General features: G+C 33.5%; 1 protein-coding gene across 1 annotated transcript; it reads right to left on the reverse strand.

Annotated features, from left to right (window-relative positions):
- On the reverse strand, window positions 1-24,901 carry LOC133188627 (trichohyalin-like). The gene is made up of 29 exons (XM_061324125.1): window positions 24,763-24,901; window positions 24,318-24,494; window positions 23,524-23,740; window positions 23,323-23,432; window positions 22,895-22,969; window positions 22,622-22,759; window positions 22,380-22,468; window positions 21,728-21,805; window positions 20,770-21,013; window positions 20,326-20,406; window positions 19,799-19,909; window positions 17,441-17,665; window positions 17,232-17,317; window positions 16,109-16,268; window positions 13,475-13,544; window positions 12,972-13,163; window positions 12,611-12,723; window positions 12,220-12,317; window positions 11,841-11,933; window positions 11,632-11,740; window positions 11,150-11,296; window positions 10,606-10,707; window positions 10,371-10,496; window positions 10,204-10,257; window positions 9,271-9,440; window positions 8,861-8,948; window positions 6,791-6,954; window positions 6,284-6,373; window positions 1-383 (listed from the first exon to the last, which is right to left on the reverse strand). Exons 1-29 carry the CDS (start codon window positions 24,892-24,894, stop codon window positions 38-40), a joined length of 3,885 nt encoding a protein of 1,294 aa, XP_061180109.1. The 5' UTR covers window positions 24,895-24,901; the 3' UTR covers window positions 1-37.
- Between the last annotated feature and the right edge of the window lie 1,866 nt (window positions 24,902-26,767).

Below are 26,767 nucleotides of genomic sequence, written 5' to 3' on the forward strand. Positions count from 1 at the left end.
ATAAGAATTATTTTTCATTAATGACATTTATTTGTCATTACAGCTCTTCATCACTTTCTACGTGTGCAAGTTTTTGTAGAACCTTTTTCTTTTTCTTTCTGCCCCCCTTTTTCTGTACTTTTGTTTCTAGGGGAGGTAATTTGGAGGGTAGACCAGAGGTTGGCAGAGTTTCGAAGTCATCCACTCTCCGCGCTTCCATGACTTCTCCAATTGGCTCGGGTCTTTTATCTAAATACGAGTATTCATCATCATCAGATTCATTATTCTCGTTCAGTTTTCGTAAGGTACGTCTTTTGGGGATTTCAGGGAGGGGTCTTGAGATGGAGTCAACATTCTGGTCACTCGTACGGCGAGATTTCTTGGAGGAGCGCTTCTTTTGAGATCTGAATCAAAATTGAAAATCATTGAGTTAGACAAATCATAAATAAAGGTGATAAGATCAAAGATTCAAAACTATTAAAACAAAGTCATTTGACATTTTTTTATTTAAACATAGTAAATTAACTTTTTAGTTTACTGAAAACCATTTTTGGAATAAAATTTCAAATAAATACCAACTCTTTCAAATTAATTTTCAAATAATTCACTGATTTAAATTGAATTAGACATAAAATTATGATAATTAGATAACATGTATAAACACAATGCATGGACATCTAAATCAAAGAAAATGAGATTAAATATTGAATGTTTTGGCCCCTGGGTATAAATTAAAATTTAAAATGTAAAACTTGAGACTCATAATATATCTACTTAAGGTATTTGGTTGTGAACAAATTAGACAGAATATGATATTGAGGACATTTTCAAGCTTTTGATTGGATAGAAATAATAGTTCATATCAGATATTTAACCTGTGTTGCCAACATCACAATATTACTTATGTCAAAATGTATCAATCCGCTTGACGTTAGACTTAAAATATGTACAATATAAAGGAAATTTTAAGGGGAAATTGTCTTATATTTTACACTTAATAATAGAAATTGAATTAAATAATAAATTTAATAATTACCCAAGTTATACTTGGAACAGTTTATGCTTTTTTATAAACCACTTTGTGGTTATAATATAACAAAGCATAAACTGTCCCAACCCAGGTTAAACAGTCATGTACAGTATAACTTGTGTAGCTATTAAATTCATTTCTTAGTAAAACTTTGCATGCTCCTGTGGTCCCATGTCCCTGTCCCACAAACCTGAATTTCCACTCTCTAGAGATGCTTGCATGTAAGTTGACAAGACTTTGAAATTGGCTCAGTGGTTCTGGGGCAAAAATGGTGTCCTCTATTCTCCCATTTTGACTACATGTATTACTCCAGAACCACTGGGCCAATTTCAACCAAGCAAGTCTTGTGAACTTATATGCTACTTAGCGTCGTTATAAAGTGGAGATTCAAGCAAAAGGTCACCAGAGTGACTCAAATGACTTAATAATTAGTATATTTAATGAAATGTTACAAGAATTAAATGATTTATTAATGACTAACACATTAAGTTTGTAAATTTGCTGGAAACAAATTATCAAGAGAATGAATTTGACAATAAAGTGTCAGAAAATAAAATTACAAGTGTACAGAGGTAAAAAAAATGTATATCTATATATTATTTAGACAAACTGTGTCTTAAGTTACTTATAAAATTTATTCTGTTATTATACACAAAACTCATTTATTTGTGTGTAGTTTTTAACTAAAAAGTCTGAGACCTCAAATTAAATAAAAACACAGTGGTCACAATTCCAATCAACTTAAGAATCAAGTTAATCATGTGTATTTATTGTCTGATTACGATTGTAACAGAACAATCCATTGCAAAATATGTGGTACATGTACTTAGATACGTACGTTAAAAGATCCACTATATTTAATGTTGAAGAGAGTGATTAAAGGTACTAGTAATTGTATGTATAAGGAAGATGTTTTTTAAATTCATTAAAATCAAAATCAAATTAAAAAAAGAAACGTCAAATACATTTGTACTTCATTATTATCCAATCACAATTACAAAACTTATTGGCCTAACTTAAGTTTAAGTACTGCAGCCTGCTGTTTACATGTAGTAGAAATAAAACATATAGTCTGGAAATCTCTAGAAAGATTCAGATTTACTTCATTTACAATAAAGAAAAATTTGTTTTACCGTAATTGGCACAAATACTGTAAGTCGTTTTAATTCCACGGTGCTAAAATTTCAGGATTTCTCAAAAAGTACTAATCGCAATGATTTTAATTTCACGCTAAAAGAAATTAATTTAAATTTCGTATAAGCATTTAAACATTTTTAAAAACTAATGATGGCATTTACGGTTGGTTAAATTTCGTGGAAAAAAATTATCAATCACAAACATAGTGAAATTAAAACCATCGTGATTACTTGCCAATCTACAGTAAATAATTGATGCTCAAAAGAAATAAAGACTTTGAATACTGTTCAACTTTGCAGTAAAAAACTGAGGAAGTTATGGAAGCTTTAATACCATACACTACGTTGGGGGGGGGGGGGGGGTAACAAATGGTCTCCCCATTGTTTATTTCTTTTTTTATAAATATAATGACTTTATGATTTAAAGTGACCTGACCAGTGGAAGGTAAATTTTGATGAACAATCATTAAGAAAAATTATGATACCAAGATGAATATACAATAAACTCAATCATAACTCAAATATTACATAGAGAGATATATGTATTACATGTAATATATTAAAAGACAAAGCAAAGCATAAGTTTAAGCTTGTAATAATAATCCAACACCCAGTACAACACCATATTGTACAGTTAAAATGAGACCATTTTTAGTATTCATAGCTGCAGTATACATATAGTATTAGTTCACTATCTTAAAGAATTGTATCTTAGAGTCCTGAACTTTGCTAAATTCAAGGTTAATACTTTCTGTTCATAAAAATTCAATGTTACCTTTACTTGATCCAAAACTTCAACAGTTTATTTTAAAACTATATTTCAGAAAGTACAAGCCAATTCTGGGAATTTATCTTCCCCACTTAAGGACCAGACCCTTTCACCTCAAAATCAAAAGTGGTTTTCTTTAGGTTATAGACAGCATTGAGTGAATCTTGAAACCAATTCATGCCATTTATGAAAACTTACCTATTCGCCTTAAAATCAAAAGGGATCTATTTCAAGCTGGAGAGAGGCATCATCTGAAGTTTTACTGTAAAAGCTCAAAGAGAACTAAAGATGCTATCTTTCACCTTGACTTTTGACCTTTTGACCTCAAACTCAATAAAAGTCTTCAATGATTTAGAGGCATCATCTTAGTTTCATTGCAAAATCTCAGAGAACTAGTTACTATATGGAAACTACTTCATGCAATATATGAATTTCTGACCTTCACCTTTGACATTTGCCTTCAAAATCAATCAGAATATTTTTCAAGTCATAGGGATTATAGTATGATATAATATAATAAAATTTCATTGCAAAAGCCAAAGGACTTTTAAAGATATCATCCAGGAATGGAGTCTTACAGTGATAGACAGACCCAAATTTGATATCACCCGCTTTTAGCAAAACATAAGGTTAAAATTTTTGGGATATTTTTTTCCTTTAATTTGTGAATTTAAAAACAATATAATTTCAACATTGTCTCCATTAATCCCCACCCCTTTCACTACATTCAATACAAAATTTACTCTTGTGAATCAAATGGTCCCACTTTGACTGATATATCACTTAAATGACCTACTTTTCTGCTATTGTTGTGTATTTAAATAAGGTCTGGCTGAAAACTAGATACATCATCTCAACATTATTGACTAGAAAAAGGGATACTTATTGTTGTTTTAGTTAATTGTTTTATAAATAATTTAGTAGGAAAACTATGAGGTGCCATTTTAATATTTTTAAGGTATTTTCTGATATCAAAAAATGATTTTTTGATATCAGAAATTCCAATTTTTGATATCAAAAAATCATTTTCCGACATCAGAAAATATATTTTTTGATATAAAAAAATAAGTGAGATTTTTTGATACAAAAATTCGAATTTCTGATATCAGAAAATCATTTTTTGATATCAAAAATTCGAATTTCTGATATCAAAAAATCATTTTGTGATATCAGAAATTCAACTGGATTTTTTGATATCACAAAATCAATTTTTTAATATCAGAAATTCAACAAATATTAGTGCTTAGGCTCATACAGATAATCTATTCTCCCCAAGAGTGTTTTCACAGAAGTAGGGCTCCCCTGTGTTTGGGTTTTGTACTATTTTCTATAGAATTAGTGGAAAGGCGAACTTGTATATGTTACAAAATGAGGGTTTCAAGTTTCGGTGTTTATGATGTAAAGAGAACTTACTGAATGCATAAAGTGTTAATTACTCTATTCATTTCTACTGTCATTTCCTACGAATCTCTTGTTTTCACAACTCAAGGAGGCTTCAAAACTTATTTGGAATTCGGACATTTCAAACTTATCAGCATTGTAAATGCATGTATCAGTTTATGTATATTCATTTATTTCCCTGTATTAATCTATATACAAAAATTTTATTAAGAAAACACAAGGCTTAAGGCTAAACAATCAACTATGAAGTGATAACACTAATCACAGTAAACACAACAAACAATGTTGCAGTGGAATCGGTATTCAGGATGACACTAATACGAGTAAACTAACCATTGATACGGAATAAGGGAGCATTCATTAATGTAAGTTCTATTTATTTCACTCATATTTTCTGATATCAAAAAATCAATTTTTTGATATCAGAAAATGATTTTTTGATATCAAGAATTCAATTTTCTGATATCAGTAAATCTACATTAATTTCTGATATCAAAAATTTGATTTCCTGATATCAGAAAATCATTTTTTGATATCAAAAAATCGAATTTTTGATATCAGAAAATCATTTTCTGATATCAAAAATTCAAATTCTTGATATCAAAAATTCAAATTCTTGATATCAAGAATTATTTTTTGATATCAAGAATTCTTTTTTTGAAATCAAAAAATACCTCAAAAATATAGAAATGGCACCTCATAGAAAACTAAGAGCAAGTTTCACTTACTGGCCCTGTAAAATTCTAAAGAATCAAAAACTTGTTCATATTTGTTGGAGAATATTAAATATCAAATGGACCCATGGTGACTTATAATTACATAATTTTCTCACTGGTTGATATATTGTGATATCATGAATTACATCATTATCCCCATTTCATGAAAATTTCTTTCAAAATAACATTTTCAAACTACCAGTACTTAGTTTAAAGTTCAACCTGTGATCTACGAAGTACAAATATATGATGTTAAAGTAAACATCTACATGTTTTATTTTTTTAAATCCATGCCTATGTTCATATTTGAAGTTTTTTTTTGAATGTGGTCAAATAATCTTGGTATCTGTTTTCCAGACAATTGAAGACTGTTTTCTAATACAGGGACCCTCAACAGGAACATATTTTATTAGTGATGGAAATAATGTTTCTACTTCAATATTAGATGAATAAAATTGTCGGAGGGCTAGCTGATACTGGTCAATATAGGCCGGGCCATTTTATATATAACATTCAACCAGACTCTTAAATCTCATGATTTACCTCCAGTTCAATTTGAGTTATTATGAATTACATGTAGGTCATTTTGTTTCTTTGTTAGCAAATAAAAGTTAGCCTATTGACTATTTGATATGTATTTAAAAATATTAAGCTACTAAACTATGCATTAATTGCAATTAATAATTTATGTGCGATTATCCCAGTCCTTCATGCACCTTTTTTCTACTTCACTAGTCTAAAGCTGTAGCATAGATAATATATACAATATTATTTGGCTGGAGGTAACATTCATGTAGCATTGCATATTGATAATATAATAATTGTTGTAGCTTAAATTTTTCAAAACTGTCAAAAGAAAGAATTGGTGTCTCTACATCCAACCAATCAAATTTCATGATAACTAATCAAATAGAAAAAGCAAAACTAGCTTAAGAATCCGTTATATATAAGCTACAAAGATGAAGACCAAGCATCTAGACTAAAATATACCTAGCATTCTCCTCGACTCTGAAATATAAATATGAGGAGCTACTTATATGTATACACATGTAAGTCTATACAGTAGCTAGTAGAACACTAATTATCCTAGAATATGGATTTCAAAGCAGCACACTTCATGTATATGTATGTGGTATTCCAAATAAATATCTATCTATCTAGATCACTATAATTATCCTATGATGTGGAATACATGTACCAAGCAGCACACTAATTACCCTATGATCTGGATTTATTCCAGTTGAGATCTTACCTGGATGAGAGTGAGGCTCGCCTGGATAACTCCAGACTCTGAGTGCTCCGGACTCGTTCAGTCAGGGTGCTGTCTCGACGGGATAAAGGACTGCAGGAATAAACATACATGACATGTCCACAATTACTGTGTCAGATTCATTTTGACATATTTAAACAACAAAAACTCAAGATTGCTTATGTTTCAGGTTCCTTATTTTTCATGAGTCAATATAATGCCTTAAAAAGTAAAAGAATGTATAAAATATGTCAACACTTGGTTTATTGTTTATTACTAAATTGAAATATGGTAATTTGCATTACCGTGGTAAAAAATTCTTCGAAATTTATCTACTAGTTGCAAAATTTGCAAAAAATTTCCTCAGTGCTAACATTTCGACAGTGACAGTACAAGTACATGTTCTTGACTAACAAACCAAAATATTGTTAACTAACACTTCAAAATTCAATTTACATCATAAATTTATACAGTTTTAAATAATTTTAATTAAAAATTTTGAGGACTTACGGCACTTCTTGAGCATGAGGTTTAAAGTTTGGATCATAGATTTCCTTCATGACAGCACTAATTTCTGCATCCGTTTTTTGTGGATACAAAAGATGGAGGACATCTACCAACTCTGTCTGGTCAAAGGAGCCCACACGTACCAAACCAGCGATGAACTTTAGCTCCTACATCATAAGAATGTTAGAAAAGTATAATATATCACTTACACCAAATCAGCAAAATTTGTAAATGAAAAAATAAAATCCGGCCTGCTTAGTAGTGTGTACACCAGTATGGCAAATCTATAGCAAAATTCGAAAGGGATGATAAATCCTGTTATATCCATTTCAATTATCAGAACTTACATTAGATATAATAAACTTTCCTTTTTACTTCATACATTGAGGATGCTAATAATTTTTTTTTGTGAACAAGTTTCAATGACTTGAAATAAATCTAAAGGGGGGGGATTGAAATTGGGGAGGTGATTACCAATAATGAACCAGGGATGGGGTAATCGTAATCGATTGTAATGATTACTTTTTTCCCAAGTAATCGACAGTAATCTGTAATCGAAGAGATTTTCGATTACTTGTAATCGTAATTTAATCCATTACAGCTAAAATTTTCAATGTAATTATAATTACTTTTTCGATTACTTTCGATTATTTCATACATAAATGGTTGTTATTTTGGAGAATTATTTCCAGCTAGTCACACATAAATATCAAATATAAACCACCTTATGTAATGTTCGGATTTCCTAACTTTTATTATCATAGGTTTAATAATGTTCTCAATAAAATTTGCATTATAGACCTACTGGTCTAGCATTAAATAATTCAGAAGTGTATTTCAATCATTTATTAATAAAATATACAGATTTTTCGTGTGCATTTTACATTTGACCCACTGTCCTCTTGCTGCATGTCCTTTTTCATATTTCAAATGTTGAAAACTTTGTCTTGTATTAGAAAATTTTAAATAGCAAAAACAGATTTAAGTGCTGTATTAAATATAAATAGTTTGGTATATAAACTACATTGTACTCAAAAAAAGAAGATGGAAGTACTTATTCATAGCTGAAAACGTTTAAACAACTTCAAACTTGTGTTTTAGTAACTTTAAAATTTGCAAAATCATTCTCATGTTTTCATTCAAAATTGTAAGGTTGCCTTTATATCAGTGAGAGGTTATAAGTGTCTGTAAGAGAGGGAGTAAGTGTCACTGTGTTTGCTTATCTTGGCTAATTAATTGAGACATCCCTGACTTGCAGATAATAAGGTGTAAACTGTGAACTACCTAGTGTTTAACTTTCATTCCATTGAAGACAAACAATATTATTAAAACAATTAATAGCTCTCAAAACACTTATTTCAATACAGAATAAAATTGTGCTATTAGTTTAATTACTTAAAGACACATTTAATTTACATGTTTATTACTAAGAGTTCGTTCTAATTTACTTATTTTTTGGGAATATTTAATGTGTACTGTCAACATAAAGGCAGCCCAAATACTTCTAATGAAGTAATTCACAATAAAATATTAAATAATTTTTGCAACAAGTCAATAAATACGGAGGTTCAGATCCAAGGTTGAAAGGAATAATTAATTCCTTGGCATATTTTATTGTAGGAATCATTTCTCCACTTTCCATGGTAGAGAATCCCTCATTTGGGCATTTAGTGAGAATGCTAGGTCTAACATATGAAATTAAACCAGAATAAACCCTTAAAAGAAATACAATGAAACTCCTGGAACACGTCAAACTTCAGTGAATAACATCAACATTTACAATTTAAATATTGTTTTGATATTTGAAGGGATAAAAACCTAGAAGTAATCGATTATTAATCGATTACATCTTCCAAAGTAATCGATTACAGTCGATTACAGGACATAAATGAGTGTAATCGATTAATAATCGATTACACAAAATTCCTCTAAGTAATCGATTATTAATCGATTACATTTTTCAGTAATTGTGCCCATCCCTGAAATGAACTATCAGTGATTAAAATTCTATTGATCAAAGATTGAATTTAAAATCATTGTAGAAACACTGTTCTAAATCACCCCCACACTGACCTCTTGTTGAGTTTCCTTGGCTTTCCTGATTTCAAATTGTCGTCGAACTTCCTCTAAGGTCTGAGCTATCTGTCTGTCCAAATTATTCCTATACAGACAATAAAAATTTCAATACATGCACAGTGTATATATGTTAAGAAGTCAATGTTGTATCGTTTTTTGATCAACTTCTCCTTTTATCAGTATAGTCCTATTGATAATGTTGAGAAATATTCAAATTCATGTGAAAGATATCCATTTTCATATTTGTCATATCTTTGTTTATTACCAGACTAGATGCCCTTCATTTACAGTGTTTTTTATTGTGTTTATAAAAAAATACATTAAAAAAATCCATAGACTACATGAAACATCATCCCTAGCACATGTACTAAATTCCAATACTTTCCTCAAAAGCACAACCATCATACCTAAATTTTTCCATCTCCATGGTATGTTTATGGGCTAGTAATGCCCTCTTGATTTTCAGGGCTGTTTTGTTCTTTGCTGTAGACAACAGCTCATCAATCTCTCTCTTGTGAGCTCGCATCATTATCTCTTCTGTCTGTTCAATCCTCTCTTTTAGTCTCTTCCGTAATTCCTAAAATAAAAAAAAAATCAAAATTTAGATACTGTACAAATTGCCTTCCACTTTCGAAATTTATGTGAGATTATTAGTCCCCTACCGGTGAAACCGGAGGGGACTATAGGTTTCCTCTGAGTCTGTCCGTCCGTCTGTCCGTCTGTCTGTCTGTCTGTCCGTCTGTCTGTCTGTCTGTCCCTCTGTCTGTCTGTCAGTTTGTCCCACTTGGTTTTCCGCACTTTTTTCCTAAACGCTTGCAGATATTGAGCTGATTTTTGGTATGTGAGTGTATCTTGATGAGTTACAGATCAAGTTTGCATTTCGTTCCGCTTCATTGATTTTTGACGGAATTACGGCTTTTTCAATTTTTACGGGTTTTCCGCAATTTTCTTCTAAACGTTTGTAGATATTGAGCTGATTTTTGGTATGTAGCTTTACCTTGATTAGTTATAGATCAAGTTTGCATTTCGTCCCGCTTTATTAATTTTTGACGGAATTATGGCATTTTCAATTCTTAACGGGAACCAGATTACACTTGCTGGTAGGGGACTAGTATTGCTAATGCAATACTCTCAGAATGCTTGTTAAGTATAATTCTTTTGAGTACTCTACACAGAGAAAAGGATATACAGTTGTACATGCACAACATTGAATGATTCTTTTATTTCCACCAAGAAGTTAATTTTGTGTCCAAAAAAAAAAAAAAAAAAAATAAAAAAAAACATAAAGCATCCAGCCTGAACACAAATTAATTATTGTCGTACTAATAACAGCAGCTTACCTTTTCTTGTCGACTTCTTTGACTGTCAAGTTTCTTGTGCAGTTGTTCTTGTTCCTGCAGCAATGAGAGTTCATCTCAGGTTTATTTTACATTAACACATAAAACACAAAACTCAGCATATTTTTTCAACATACAACAAAAAATCTGGAGTAAGTAATAATACACACTTGTCTGTGTCTTTCTAGGACCTTCTGACACTCAGGATCAGACAATATTCCTCTTTCGTTAAGTTCATCCATCAGATTTGATTTCAGATTATTGATGGCTGCCTGCTGTTCATCAATAAGTGCCATCTGAAAGTGATCCATAGAAGTTACTGGTAAAAACATCCATACTATTAGACACTCATTCCTTAATAAGGGAGGTAATTGTACCTCTAGTAGCCAAATAGATGTGACTTACCTCCCTTGCTTTGGCTACCTGCAGTGCTGCCACCATGGCCCCTAGCTGCTCCTCTTGGTCTTTCAGGGCTAGTGCTCTTTCTTTCAACATTTCAATTTTCACCTTTTCACGTAAAATCATTATAAATTATATAAAATACATTATAGAGCTTAATCAACTTTTGCAAACTATGAAATATCAATTTCCAATATCTTGAGTTCTATGTGAGTGCAAAAATGTATAAGAAAATTTGTTTAGAAACTTCTCAAAGCTGTGAAGACAAGACAAGCAAATGAATTAGTACTGCATATGTACTAACTTCATTGCCATAGGAACTGGGGGAGGGGAAGGTGGGGGGGGGGGGGGCAGGCCCCAAGCATGAACTTATTAATATTTAGATACTGACCGAATGAAATTTTCAAACACCAACAGAGGTTGAAACTTCAATTTAATGGCATTTATTGTGAAATAATGCTTGCAGGTCTATCAAAATCACATTAGGCGTTTAAACAGACTCTTCTGTAGAAGCATGAAAATTAATACATTTGTACTCCAACAGACATACCATTTCCAGCTCATCATCAATGTTGAGTTTCTGACCCTGGAGAACGGCCATTTTCTGATGAAACTGGTTCCTCATCAGCTCCAACTTTTCTCGCTGATTCTCGGGATCAGACTCCTCCCCATTATGTTCTATTTGTCTCATCTTTTTCTGCACAAAAAAAAAATTAATTGTTAACACTGATTTTGTAATTTCCCGAGTATATGTTCATTATTTGGGTTTCTCCAAAAAACTTGTATTCAGTTTATGGAATCCATGCATGGAAATACTGCAGTACTGTCACAGAGACATTTTTGTGCCTCTGCTGGGGATTGAACCTGGAACTTCTGGTTTGCCAGTCCAGTGCTCTACCAATTGAGCTAAAGGTTTAACACACTAGCCCATGCTAATAGGATGCCGTGTATCTTACACTAACACTGTACATTGGCTTGACAAAGCCCTCTGTGATTTCTGGTGTGGAGAGAATTACGGTTGGCTTGACAAACCTCGTACTCCTGTGACTGTTTCTTCTCCAGTTTCTCCATCTGTAGAGCTCGCTTGGCTGCCAGTTTGTCCTCCAGGATTCTCTTCTGCCTCAGCTTGTTCAGTGTTAAACTGTAAACAAAAGTACATGAACATGAAGATTTCTTTTCAAGTGATCAGATTTTACACAGTAGCACTCAGTAATGTTTTATGTTTGTGTAAGATGTCTGACCTGTTCTCAACCTTGACCATCTGTTTCTCGTGTTCTTTCATGATTCTGTCTCTCTCTTCCTCAGACATGGACATCTGACCACTTAACAACTTCCTGCCAACAAAAACACACAATTATACTTCTATTTATTATGCCTTCATTTAAATTTTTCATAAAATCAAAACAATGTTTTGTGGCATCAGTTGGTCAGACTTTGTTTCTAATAGGGACAAAATTCATGCAGCCAGCATTTGTTGCTAACATAATTGTCTAATTTAAAAATTTCAAATTTCATTGCATAATTTTCCTATCTAGAATGTACATATTTTACAAATCATTTAAAGTCAAGAAATTATATTAAATAAAATAATTCTGTTGTCCTAAGTGCACATGCACTTACTTGACGACCTCATCCTCCCGTTTCCTGATTTCCTCCTGTTCCACCTTTTCCTGTTCCTTCCTCTGCCTCCACTCCTCCTTAGCCTTGGCAAGCTTCTCCTACAAAAAAAGGAATACATGTATGAAGGGCTCAAGCTTTAATCCTTACTAACAAATATATATTAAAACAATTCCAGGGATGTTTCTTACATTAGGGATAGCTTGATCACTATCAACATATTTAAAAGTAATTTAAGCAATATTTTTTACATGAAGGATTGAACATAGTGACAAATTGAAGAATGGCAGGGATTCTAACGTGAAGGCATTACTTGAAAGCCAGCTTTACTATCAACAGAGTAGAGAATTATAAGAGAATTTTTCGTGAAGGAAAGAATGGGGATGTTTCTAACCTGAAGGTTTGCTTTCTGTTTCTCCTGAGACCGTTTTTGTTGGGCCTGTAGACGAGTCACCTCCTCTTCATGCTGACTCAGCAGTTTATCATACTGGTCCATAGACACATTATCTGAATTGTTACAACTCATATGATCAGACAATATGTTTATAAAAATGTTTACAGATGTGTTCAGGTTTTTAACTCCCATTTTTTCATTTAAGCTTGATTTATTTTACACAAAAACTTGTTATTCTGATGTGTTAATTTTTTTATATCTAAGAAAAACTGCACCTGATTTACAGTACAAGTACTGTAGGAGAATAAGACACATCTCAAATTCTTTGAATAAAAACAAGGCTCGAGACATATATACTTACTAATTTCACCAATCTTTTTAATCAAGTTCCTTTCAGCTTGAGTCATCTCATCCTTGGCATGATCTGTCAGCTGGTCATTGAGCTCGCGCAGCTGCTCGGCGTGATTTTCATCTATCTCGGTCTCCTCTTCAGTTATCTCATCTCGATGCTTGGCTTCCAGTTTGAGCTTTGTCTCAATGTACATGAGTGGATCTTAGAAAAATAAATTTTATCATCATGTTTTCATCAAGTACAGTAAAAACAGTGACTGTGAACAGGCTTATACTAAGAGTGAAATGGTCTTCATTGCCTGTGGTTTGAAATTAACAAGATTATGACAAATTATGTTCATAAAATGAACCAAAATTGTTTATCTCTGGCACTTGGCTGTAAATTTAAAGTGTTTTTCTGTAAAACTTAATTTGCTAATCTGCTTTGTAGACCTTTTAAGTCTACAGAGTAACTCCAGGGATCATGTACCTATATAATGGGGTCATGAAAAGCATTGTATTCTTATATTTTACCTATTGGTCCTTCTGTCTGTGTCTCCATGGTCTTCAAAACTTTATCCATCTCCCCTTTTTGCTCAGATTTCTTTAATATAAATAGATAGAAGAGATATTATCTAATATTTAGAATTTCAGAGCCCTCATACTATTGTATTTTAGGTGAAGGCCTTGTTGACAAATTCGCAAAGAACAACATATTAAACAAGAGGCCCAAGGGCCTAAACGGTCACCTGAGTATAATACAACAATTTAGAAGTTAAATACACTGATAGTTGAAGCTTTGTTGCCCTAAAGCAAGAGAAGTAGGAAGATCAGGATCAACAAAATAATTAGTCTAGTATTCAGTATCAACTCATAAATTAAGTTCTAATCTGTCCCCCACTTAACACTATGCAGACTATTAACAAACTATTAGTGCTTCTGTAATATTTTTAAACCCATATTAAGACCTCTAGCATTGACCTCTCTTATGGTCTTTGAAGAACTTTTAATAAGATAAGTTGTTTTTGTCTCATTTTTATTTATCTATTACTTACAGGTCTACCTGTTTATTAAAACTAAGAAAGTACTTTTTTAATTATACGATAAACATTCTTGCATAATTATCTTATTCTATTAACCTTTCAAATACATTATTTACAGTGATTAATTATCAAAGGTGAATGGAAAAGGGGAATAACTTCTCTCAGTAGAATACAAATTAATAGAGCCCTGCCCAGGACCAGAATGGTTAGACCAATGGTGCAGATGTTTAAAAATCTGGTAGAAATACGCTTACTCATATCATTTAAACTTTTACTCAGTTTGCTTCCAATATGCCCAGAAGCAGAGAAGAATTTCACAGGTACAATGCATTTTCACTACAGATTCAACAAAGCCTTACCCTAACACCAGAACCCAAGACCAAGGGTCAAGAAATTTACAAATTTGGAAAAGTTACCCTCATCATCATAACTATGGACTTCAAAGAATTAACACTTTTCCACTATATTATCAAAAGCCCCCCCCCCCCCTCGTTATGCCAGAAACTGACCCTAGGACCACAAGATTTAAAAATTCTGTTCGAAGCTCCCATTTTCATCATAGCTAAGCAATTTATTTATCAGCTCAACACTAAGGAGCAGACAGGATTAATTAATGATTAATAGAATTAATGCTTTTTCACTATATAATCAATAGAGCCCCCCCCCCCCCCCCTCCTCAAGAACCCCAAAAACTGAGGCCATATATTTAAAAATTTTGGAAGAGGCATCCTTGTCTATCATAATCATGCACTTAGTTTGTTTATATAATCTCCAGTAGCAGAGAAGAAGATTTTCAAAGAATCAATGCATTTTCACTATATAATCAATAGAGCCCCGCCCTAACACCAGAACCCCTGACCCTGGGGCCATGAAATTCACAATTTTGGAAGAGGTACTCTTGCTCATCATAACTATGTACTTAGTTACTTTATTTAATATCCAGAAGCAGAGAAGAAGATTTTCAAAGAATTAATGCATTTTCACTATATAATCTATAGAGCCCCGCCCTAACACCAGAACCCCTGACCCTGGGGCCATGAAATTCACAATTTTTGAAAAGGCACTTTTGCTCATCATAACTATGTACTTAGTTACTTTATTTAATACCCAGGAGCAAAGAAGAAGATTTTCAAAGAATTAATGCTTTTTCACTATATAATCTATAGAGCCCCGCCCTAACACCAGAACCCCTGACCCTGGGGCCATGAATTTCACAATTTTGGAAGAGGCACTCTTGCTCATCATAACTATGTACTTAGTTCCTTTATTTAATACCCAGGAGCAGAGAAGAAGATTTTCAAAGAATTAATGCACTTTCACTATATAATCTATAGAGCCCCGCCCTAACACCAGAACCCCTGACCCTGGGGCCATGAATTTCACAATTTTGGAAGAGGCACTCTTGCTCATCATAACTATGTACTTAGTAACTTTATTTAATACCCAGGAGCAGAGAAGAAGATTTTCAAAGAAATAATGCACTTTCACTATATGATCTATATAGCCCCACCCTGGGGCCAGAACCCCTGACCCTGGGGCCATGAATTTCACAATTTTGGTAGAGGGCTCCATGCTTATTACAATGATGCCAACAGTTTGACTGCTTGATGTCCTGGAGTAAAGAAGAAGATTTTTAAAGATTGCATTAATTTTGGTGGTTTTAGCCCCACACCTCAGGCCCCAGGGGGGCAGGGATCATGAAATTCACAATTTATGTTCCCCTTCACCCATAGATGCTATATACCAAATTTGGTTGAAATTGGTTGAGCGGTTTTAGAGAAGAAGTTAAAAATGTTCAAAAGTTAACGCACGACGGACGACGATGGACGAAAACAGATAGCAATAGGTCACCTGAGTGACTCAGGTGACCTAATAAAAGCTTATTTCAACTTTCATTTATTCATTTATACGTCAATAAAACAAAGAAATATTTTGTAAAAATACAAGAAAATCACTTATTTAAAATTTCAGACCCCCTGTATTAATTGTTGCAATTGATGTACAGGTCTTGTCAACATATTTTTCTTAGTTGATTGACAGATAGCATTGTAGAATTTGACATTCAAGCAAAAAGATAAAAAATTACGCAATGTTTCTAAGCAGTTCAAATAATTCAAATATTCACCAGCTGGTTAAGTCTTTTCCTCTTCATTTCACTGAGTCGTTTAGACAGTGCCGTCTCCTGCTTCTGTCTGTCTTTGTCAAGCCGTTCCTTTAAGGCCACCATGTCTGCCTTTGCTAAGGCAATCAGCTCTGCTGCCTCATCAGATGTCAGACCCCCTACTCTGTCATTTAAACCATAAACTTAGTAAACAGTTGTAAATTATTATGCAATTGTAGATGAAGCAAAAAAAAAAAGCTGATGAGATTGAATTTCAGCATCTTTAACACTTCATATGTCTAATACTAGGGATATGTCTTACATAAGTTATATGCCTATAACATGGGCAGTAGGGAAAATTTGATGGACCAGACCAGGATTTGAATCTAAGTCCCCTGATCTCTAGACAGGTGCTCTTCCAACCAACCTACATGTATTTGGACATTGGCCAACAAACCCATCAGATTGCCCCGTTTTAATACCCTACATACTGTAGATGTATTTTTTTTCCCACATGGGATTAATTTAAGCTATGTATGGGGTCACAATTTTTCAGCAAAAATTTTTTCACAGTGTACTTAAATGCATCAAGGACATATGATGACAATCTAAGAAATCTACTTAATTTTTTACCCCTGTATTTAACAGAAAATGTGATTCTGTGGAATTATGCCCCCATGGATAAAAGTATGTTTACAGGATATCAAACTGAGTCAGTGGTACTGACTTACAATTTCTAGTAATTCCAGTTTCAACTACTATATCTCTAAGACTAGTACTTAAATACCTAGAGGTGTTTTAAAAGCCCAACCATGTCAGAGATATTGAAGTTTGACTGTCCTTAAACTGGTCAATAAAGAATTCAGGAACGCGATAGGGATGAAAGGGTTTATCTAAGATGTTGCAGATATTATAAAAAATTGCATATGAGACTGTTTACCCAAATAATTACATTACAAAATAGAGAAACATTCAATAAGACCCATCAGTTCAATGAGAAAATGATATAAAGATGAATTTAAATTAGTTACCGGTAATAAGATCCTGCAATCCTTCACATTTCAGTACTTTGATTTACATCATGATTCATTTACATGTACATTTGACACACATTCTCACTCCACATTATGAAATCTGTAAGACTTACTTTTTGGACTTAGCTTTGTTGACAAGTTCTATCTGATGACTAGCCATTGTGTTCAACACATCACTTTCATCGTCTTCTTGTTGTTCCTGATATCATAGAAGAAAACAATATAAAACCCATCAAACATACAAGTCATCATGTATTTCAGTAAATATTCCATGTCTCTTTCTTGTGTGCAATGCATAAATACAAAAAAGTCATATGCCCACCTCCAATTTAGCCATGGCTTTTCGTTTCTCTAACTTCTCCTCCAGGATGAATCTCTGTCTTGCCACTTCCTCGTCGTACTTCTTCTCCAGCTCACTCTGAATCTTGCGGTGTTCCTCCAGCAGCCAATCAGCTTTCTCCCCCACTAGGTGGCCCTGCTGCATGACGTCCTCTAACAGATCCTGTTCTATCTCCTTCATCCCCATCCTCCTCCTTACTGCAAACTCCTGTCAACGACAAATCAACATCTAAAAAATATCAAACAAGCTTATCCTAATAGCAAACTCCTGTCAACGACAAAATCAACATCTCATAACCCAAAACATCAAACAAGCTACTCCTGACAGCAAACTCCTGTCAATGACAAAATCAACACCTCATAACTCAAATCATCAGACAAGCTACTCCTGACAGCAAACTCCTGTCAATGACAAAATCAACACCTCATAACTCAAATCATCAGACAAGCTACTCCTGACAGTAAACTCTAGTCAATGATAAAATCAACATCTCATAACTCAAAACATTAAATAAGCTTCTCCTCACAGCAAACTCCTGTCAACGATAAAATCAACATTTCATAGCTCAAAACATAAAACAAGCTTCGCCTCATAGCAAACTCCTGTTAATGATAAAATCAATTTCTCAGCGCTTAAGAATCAAACAATATCAAGCTTCACCTCATATTAAACTCCTGTCTTAACAACAAAATCAACATCTTAAAGCTATATATCAAACAAGCTTCCCCTTTAAGCAAACTTCTGTCAACCAAAAAATAATGAAAAAAATCGAAACATATAATTATGTAATACAACTTCTCCTCACAGCAAACTCCTGTCAATGACAAAAATCAAAATCTTAAAACACACTCCTCCTCATAGTAATCTACTGTCAAAAACACAGCAACATCTCATATACATGTAAGTCAACAAAGCTCCCCAAAACAGAATATTCATGACAAATAGACAATTAATATCTCGGAGCTGAATACAAACAGAAACAAGAGGCCCATGGGCCACAACGCTTACCTGAGCTACTTTGGCCCTGCTGTTCTTCACAAGACCTCCCCTTTGTAATATTTATTGCGACCCTGCCCTACCCCCGGAGGCCATGAATTGAAGAATTTAGAATCTACACTACCCAAGGATGCTTCCACATAAGTTTCAGCTTTTCTGGCCCAGTGGTTCTGGAGAAGAAGATTTTCAAAGATTTTGCATATGTATTTCAATGTAAAACTTTGATTCCCTATTGTGGCCCCGCCCTACCTCCGGGGGCCATGATTTGAACAATTTAGAATCTACACTACCCAAGGATGCTTCCACATAAGTTTCAGCTTTTCTGGCCCAGTGGTTCTGGAGAAGAAGATTTTCAAAGATTTTGCCTATATATTTTAATGTAAAACTTTGATTCCCTATTGTGGCCCCGCCCAACCCCGGGGGCCATGATTTGAACAATTTAGAATCTACACTACCCAAGGATGCTTCCACATAAGTTTCAGCTTTTCTGGCCCAGTGGTTCTGGAGAAGAAGATTTTCAAAGATTTTGCATGTGTATTTCAATGTAAAAATTTGATTCCCTATTGTGGCCACACCCTACCCCCAGGGGCCATGATTTGAACAATTTAGAATCTACACTACCCAAGGATGCTTCCACATTAGTTTCAGCTTTTCTGGCCCTGTGGTTCTGGAGAAGAAGATTTTCAAAGATTTTGCATGTGTATTTCAATGTAAAACTTTGATTCCCTATTGTGGCCACACCCTACCCCCAGGGGCCATGATTTGAACAATTTAGAATCTACACTACCCAAGAATGCTTCCACATTAGTTTCAGCTTTTCTGGCCCTGTGGTTCTTGACAAGAAGATTTTTTAATGACCCCACCCAATTTTTGTCTTTTCTTGATTATTTCCCCTTGTAAGGGGAGTTGGCCCTTCATTTTAACAATTTAAACTCCCCTTCACCGAAGGATGCTCTGTACCAACTTTGGTTAAAATTGGCTCAGTGGTTCTTGAGAAGAAGTTGAAAATGTGAAAAGTTTACAGACGTACAAACAGACAGACAGACAGACAGACTTACGCCGGACAACAGGTGATCAGAAAAGCTCACTTGAGCTTTCAGCTCAGGTGAGCTAAAAAAGAATACTTGTCAAAGAAAACACTTGTAAAGAAGAAAATTGTCATCCCATAAGCTTAATCAAACATGCAAGCAACTCCTAAAAGCAATCTCCTCTCAACAACAATTCTATTTCAGAGCTGGAGGAACAAAAATATCAAACTAATTCTAACCACAAACTCCCATTTAAGAAGAATTATATCAACATCACAAAACTAGAAACACACAATCCAGACCATAGAGGACAGACCTTCCTGAGATTTTCTGTCTCCTCGTCTTGTTCCAGTTTGAGGAGGAACTCCTGCTCATCAAGTTCTGTCTGGTGTTCTTTGTCCATCATGTCCAGTAGCTGCTGCCTCTCCTGTTGATAGAAAACATTTCATTTTCAATAATATGTAATAATCATTACATGGAATAACAAATAAATGTAATAACTAAGGTATGTAATAACAATTATATGTAATAATCATTGCATGGTAAGATAATTACATGTTAGAATCATTACAATGTTTAACCATTTTATAATAATCAAAGCATGCAATAACCCCATTACATAGAATGATCATTACATGGTATAACCATTACAAATTCAGTAAATATAAAAACCAAAATATAAAATTACCATTTCATGAAAAGATCATTGTTATAACACTTATATGAACAATTAATATCATGGTAACCAATACATGCAATAGCCATTACATGAAAAAAAAAAATCAATTTTCAATCTTACAAAAACCATATCTTGTTACATTAATAGAATTCATAATTAGTTACATTGTCCCCCAGATCTGCAATATCACTGACAAGTTTCTTCTTTTCCTCCCTCTGTTTTTGCAGAGTTCTGGACAATTTGGCCTACAACAAAAAATGACAGCTGTGTAACTTATGCAAGTCTGTGTTCGATACACTCTTGCACAAAAGCTCTATGTAATTTGCAAATAACTCACACAATTAAAGGACAAGAAAGTCAAGCAGGATTCAAATTTTTTGAATTTATGCACTAATTCAAAAATACTGCCAAAATATAATTCTAGGTCATTAAGTATCAATAAAAAGGCTTGCACTCTCTCATAACTGTACCAAATAGTTCATGACAATATTTCATCTAAATTTTGAATGTTTCAAAATACCTTTATTCACAATGCACAATGTGATGAAAAAAAAAAATACTGAGGGCATATAGACTCATTTATTTTCCCTTGCATATCAAACTCTGACCTTATTTTTAGCTGCTAGCTTCTTTCTGAGTTTCTTATTCTGCCGCTGAAATTCATCGTCAAGGTTAGCATCCAGAAGTAACCTGCGCTGCTTGGCATTTTTGTCGGCGACTTCATACACTTGCGGGCCGATGTCCCTGTTGTGGATGAGTCCTCTAATCAACATGGCGGTAGCCTTCAGTGAAGCATCTGTCCTCTGTGTCTCAATGTCTGTATCTGCCTTCACTGTACACACAATGTCCAAGCTACAAAGCAGTACACTCAGTTTCAATCATGGCTTACTCCTTAGCAACAAGTATGTTCTCAGTTGTTAATTACTGTCTTTTTTCATCAGCTCCTCATTTTTTTCTCATTAATTGTAATTTTTTTGGGGGGGGTGGGGGGGAGGGGGGGGGAAGGAGGGGAGTGAAGTGTTGGTAGATCTATTTTTCATATATCAAACAATAATACAAGTCTTTTTAAGGTATTGATTATCTGATCAGACCTGAACACATAAAGAATTTTTATTCTAATAATATTTTCAGTTCAAAAACCACAAAATTTAACGCTGGCCTAACAAAATTAAAGATGAAGACTTTGATACCAAATTCTCTCATAAAGAAATACTAATATAAAACTGCAAACAAAAGACAGTCAGAACTTCTGCCGTATTTGTTTTCTGAATTTACTAGTAGTGAACACTTCTGCATTCAGCTAGTAGTCAATGCAATGGGCTAAATGTAAATGTGTATGAAACAATATGACTCTGTCAAGTAAAATCAAGTGTAGGACCTTAACGCTCATTATCATCCAAAATGTTGACCTCAGTTACCACTTAGCAGCCCACTTGATATTTACATTGTTTGGTTTTGTTTCTTTTTTTCCATTCATTTCAATTAAAACACTCATGACATGTGAGTAGCTTACACTACTTTGACCCCCCCCCCCCCCACACACACACACACACCAACTGTTCTTACTTGTCTAGTTCTCTGAAGCGTTTCAGTTTGTCTTTGACAACCAGGACCTCAACAATGGAATCCTCCTCTTTGATGTTGCTGGCAAAAATAAAAATTCAAAATACAACACAACACGGTCATTTAACTAAAATCATTATATTTTGAAATTATTAAATAGATAAAGATAATCTATCAATGAGAATATGATTGATTGATTGTATGTTGTTTTACGTCCTGTTCGAGAATTTTTCACTCATATAGAGATGTCACCAAAGTCCGGTGAAGGGCTTCAAATTTAGACCTTTACTCAGCACTCAGGGCCATTGAGCAGTGAGGGTTCTTTATCCTGATAATGCTTACTGTGACACGGGGCCTTGGTTTTTAAGGTCTCATCCAAAGGACCTGCAACTTTCACTTCAAAGTGCCAAGCCTTGGTGAAGGAACAGTTGCTACCTATTTTTTATCGACTTAGGTCAGTCGCGGACACACGACCTTCCAACCACGGAGCAAGCACTCTACCAACTGAGCTACCGTGAAGGTCATCAATGAGAATAAGATCTAGCACTGATAAATTTGAGCACCAGTTCTGAATGTTACATTTCTAAGCACTAATTTAAGAATTTATTGTCATTTTTAGCTCTAGGCTCATTCTCAAAATGACACTGCTTCTTACCTAAAGTCAGTAATGGTGTGGCCCGTCTTGTCTGCATCCCTGTCATCCATCAGTATAGTTTTACCTCGAGTTGACAATCTTAAGTTTGTCTGCAAAAAGAACACAGTATCATTCATTAAAATTCCCTGTAACTGGTTGTATAGTGTTCTGATTGTACATGTATATCCGTCTTTATAGTTATTAAAATCTGTTTCAATTAAAATGATATTATTGGAGAAGATAAGCCTAGGAACATTAAATACCTGAGTAAAGCTTTGGTTTTTCACAGATCGCTTTCGTTTGATCACCAGAAACAAACAAACAGCTCCAATCACCAAAGCAATGCCAAGGAAAAAAGCCACGAAAAACATCAAGGCAGTAAAACCATGCTGATACAATATCTGAAACAAGACATATATCATCTTAGTTCATTGCACAGACCCTCAAAATAAATTATGACAAATGATTTTATTAATAGAAAGTTCTAACAGAACTCTGTTTAAATTAAATCTCGTTTTGTTCCATTATTTACTTACATTTTTTTCAACATCTCGGATGCCATGGACACACATACTTAGGCTGATTGGTCCAACACTTGATGTCAAAATGTTCTAAATTAACAGAGAAAAAAAAATAGAGATGATCTTATTTTCACTAATAATGAGTAGGTCTTCCGTCCAGAAGAATTGTGTAAAAAAGATAAAATTTTTCAAAAGTTCAAACTTTAAAACTATTAGTTTTGTGGTCTCTTGACCTTGAGGGTATCCAAAACAAACCCGTGGAATCTATATATAAGCATTTATTCACACTTTCATATAACTATGCAAATATGGCATATTGATTTTGAAGACTGAAATAAAATTAAAAAATTAATATGCATTCTTATTGTCTTAGTGATTTTAGTTTAAAATGACATGGATTTTCTTCATCACTAGATAAATCAAGCATCAGAGACAAAGCTCACTGGATAAGAGAAATACAGCTGGCCCTTGTAAATGTTGTCTCCTGCCTGCAGGTTTCCTCCATTTGTTCCTGAGGGGGTCGCAATAAAGCTCAGGTACCTCTCCTCCCCCGCTGTGAAATAAAGCAAGAAATGAGGGTCTCATAATGTAGTCCCACTGAGTTCAAGATGACAAGGTTTGACTGTATCTGAAAATTCCTTTACCTGAAAGGTTACCAGGACTCCACTTGAACTCCAGTTGACCAGAAATAGGCACAATCTCAGTATTTACTGATGTGTTTACAGCCATTGTAGAGTACGAAGAAAACATTCCATTACTGAGATCAAACTCCACCATTACATCGGTGGCAGTGATGGTGCCTATGTTGATGATCACCATGGACACCAGGACAGTATCTGGAGATGTTGTTGCACTATTTAGCTGTCAGCAGAAAATAAAATTAAATACTGATTTTGTAATCATTTGAGATTAATGTTATTTTCTGAGCACACTAAGGATAAATGTACTGTAGATCACGAAATTTTTGAGACACCTTATTTTTGTAAGAAAAGTATTTTGTATTTATTTAAAACAAAATTTTCATGAATTCCAGTTATTTTTGAATATAATTCTTAATAATAAAAACATACTGACAAATGAAATTTTCACAAGCAGACCGTCTCTTATAATTACACAAATTAAAATAGTTCTCAGTAATAAAAATTGATTCACAGTAATTTAAGAGTATTCTCCTATTTCTGCGTGACTTCGAACTAGAATACCAGTACTTATTTTCAAAAATTAGTTTAACCTGAAACATAAACCTCAAATTCTAGAAATTAGAATAACTGGAATGTTACTTCCATAGCTGTTTTCATTATTATTTGACTCAAAACTATGTTAGTTTCCTAATAATGGGAGAGGACTCATAAAGGTTAAGCATGTATATGGATCTCATTCTGATTCAGTGCATAATCAAATACTTAATATAAAATGTAAGTTATAAATTAAAGTTTACCTCCCATCTCTGTATGACTTTGAGCAGAGGAAGTGTGTTTACAGTGGCTCCAGTGGAATTCACTTTCCATTCAGTAAACTCCACCACTAAACCGGCAACATTGGGTGTACCAGTGAAAAAAGAAGATGTATTCACATACGCAGGATTTACAGATGTGTTTTCTGCATATGTATGCAGCTGAAAAAGTTGCAAATATTAAATGAAAATTTATTCAAACTTTTTTTTTCTACCACTAATATTGAATTCATTCCATGGAAAGTATTGTACAAATGTGTAATGGTTATGCTTAAAAAGATTGATTTAACTATTTTGGTTTTAAAAGAAAAATGAATTTTATTTCAAAATAAACATAAATCATATATGATCAAACAGATATTCATATTTTTTTCTTTTTAATTTCAAATTCTATATTGCATTGTTTACAAAATAAAAACAAACCACATACATTGTAAAAGTATGCATAATTGTCCACTCTAGTGACATTAATATCTTCCACATAAAGTTCAGTCAAATCGGACACTTTAAATGACTGACAGGTCACTAGCAGGGAGAGCTGCACAACAATGAACAGCAACATCTTGTTTTCACTGAAAATAATGTTGAGAATATGAATCTCAAAGGTTACTTATAAATCCTTCATTTATCTGTTTAAACATTTAAATTTAAAGTGAGCTCAAAGTGCTGCTCACACTGTGAGCCCTAAGTACAAAAATTCCTAAGCAGAGTATACTTATGCATTAATTCAAAAGTCTGTTTTTTTTCTTCCCAAAGTTACCTAATTTGCTATACATTCATGAGATTTTTTTTCCTTACATTTTCGTGTTTGACTTTGCCTTGATGAAAGATCTACAGTGAAGTCGCCAATTACGGGTCACGTCAGGCTGTCTGGTTGATATTTTGCAAAGTTGTTCGATTTATATTTTATGCAACATATGCATTAAAAGTACAAATAGTGAATCATCCAAGAGACTTTTTATTTTCAAAATAGGTAAACGGGAACAATATTTACGGGCGTATTTCAACAAGGCCTAGTTTCCCCACTTATGAATCAATTTCTCCATTTCCGGGTCATGTGACTTCATGGTCTTGTAATATGAAGGGATCGTTTGGGAACACGATTTTTATGATGTTGAAGCATGAAAAGAATTCATGCAGCTAAGAAAATTCATAAACAATCACAGAAAATAACAGTTTCAATTATTAAAAAAAAAAAAACGAATTGCAATATGCAATAAAAAAATCAATAATAATAAAAAATGACTATATCATAAATGGATCTGTTAGAATTAATATGAAAAAGAACTGAGAATATGGTTTAATCTCCGTGTCCTCTGGAATATTCAGTATTTTTTATTTATTATTTCAGAGAGTTCAGAATTAAAAATCTTTTATTTCGTAAAATGTGTAATTTACAAGGATTTAATTACTATCCCATCCAACAACTCTTCATTTTGTGCGGCAGGCGTGGGGTGAGGGTGTGTATGGGAGGGACTTGGAACCGGTTGTCTAGTGGTATCAGCTGTAATCTCTCACATGTTACAGGAAAATTACAGAAAAATGATTGATTTTTCTGGACGTTAAATACAGCCTCAGATAACAATGAGGATTCAGAATAAAAATAATTATTTTGTGATTAAAATTTAAAAAAAAAATGTATTTGCAAGGTAAACTCAATTTTATTTTTTATACACATATTTCACAGGTAGAATACTTTTAAAAATCAGGGTAAATACACGCGGTTGCCACTAGGTTTTGTACATTGAGTTTCGACATGTTCCATATGCCATGAGATTACATGAACCGCAATTGGAGAAACTGCTACAGTTTGATTTATTAATCAGTGTAATTTTATTTGAGAAATTGTCATTATGATCGATTTCTGAGTTAAATCTGAATGTATGTACCATACTTTCAAGCTATTATTATTTATTTAGAACTTTTATATCAGCCATGCTGCAGCGAACAAAAACGAAAGTAGCCTGTCAAGGAAGCACAAACATCCATGTCTTCAATACGCGTGTTTCATAATTTCGTTTCTCGGATGCTCTCTTAAAGTTGATTTTCAAAATTTTGCTATTGATAACAGACAGAAAGACCAATTCTTCAAGACCAGTGTATTTATTAAGTTTTTTGCGCTTTAATTTTAACAATATGGCATAAAATACACACGAGTGACCCGGAATAGGAGACGACCCGGAATTGGCGACTCCACTGTACCTGTGAAATATTTGTTAAAAGTCTTGTTTTTCTATGCCATGCGTGTATAACAGTATAAAGTAAGTTGGAAATACAGGGGTTTAATCCAGGTATAAGAAATATTTTTTTTAATTATATACCAATAACCAAAAACAAAACGTGCTGAACAAAACAAATAGACTTTTCTAAGCAATACCGATACCTGTCAATGTTTTTAAATCACAGTAGCTTGTCCATCATTCAATTTTCTTGCT

Source organism: Saccostrea echinata, unplaced genomic scaffold (assembly GCF_033153115.1).
Source record: "Saccostrea echinata isolate AGI-Se365-2 ecotype Australia unplaced genomic scaffold, CSIRO_AGI_Sech_v1 ptg000016l, whole genome shotgun sequence".
In the NCBI taxonomy this organism is placed as follows: domain Eukaryota; kingdom Metazoa; phylum Mollusca; class Bivalvia; order Ostreida; family Ostreidae; genus Saccostrea; species Saccostrea echinata.

Excerpts from the sequence above, each read along its gene's own strand:
- LOC133188627 (XM_061324125.1), bottom strand. The coding sequence starts at position 24,894 with ATGTTGCTGTTCATTGTTGTGCAGCTCTCCCTGCTAGTGACCTGTCAG. Across the intron at positions 22,970-23,322 it reads AGCTGTATTTCTCTTATCCA|AACATTTTGACATCAAGTGT; the intron begins GTGAGCTTTGTC and ends CTGTTAATTTAG. Across the intron at positions 6,374-6,790 it reads CCTCATGCTCAAGAAGTGCC|TCCTTTATCCCGTCGAGACA; the intron begins GTAAGTCCTCAA and ends TTATTCCTGCAG.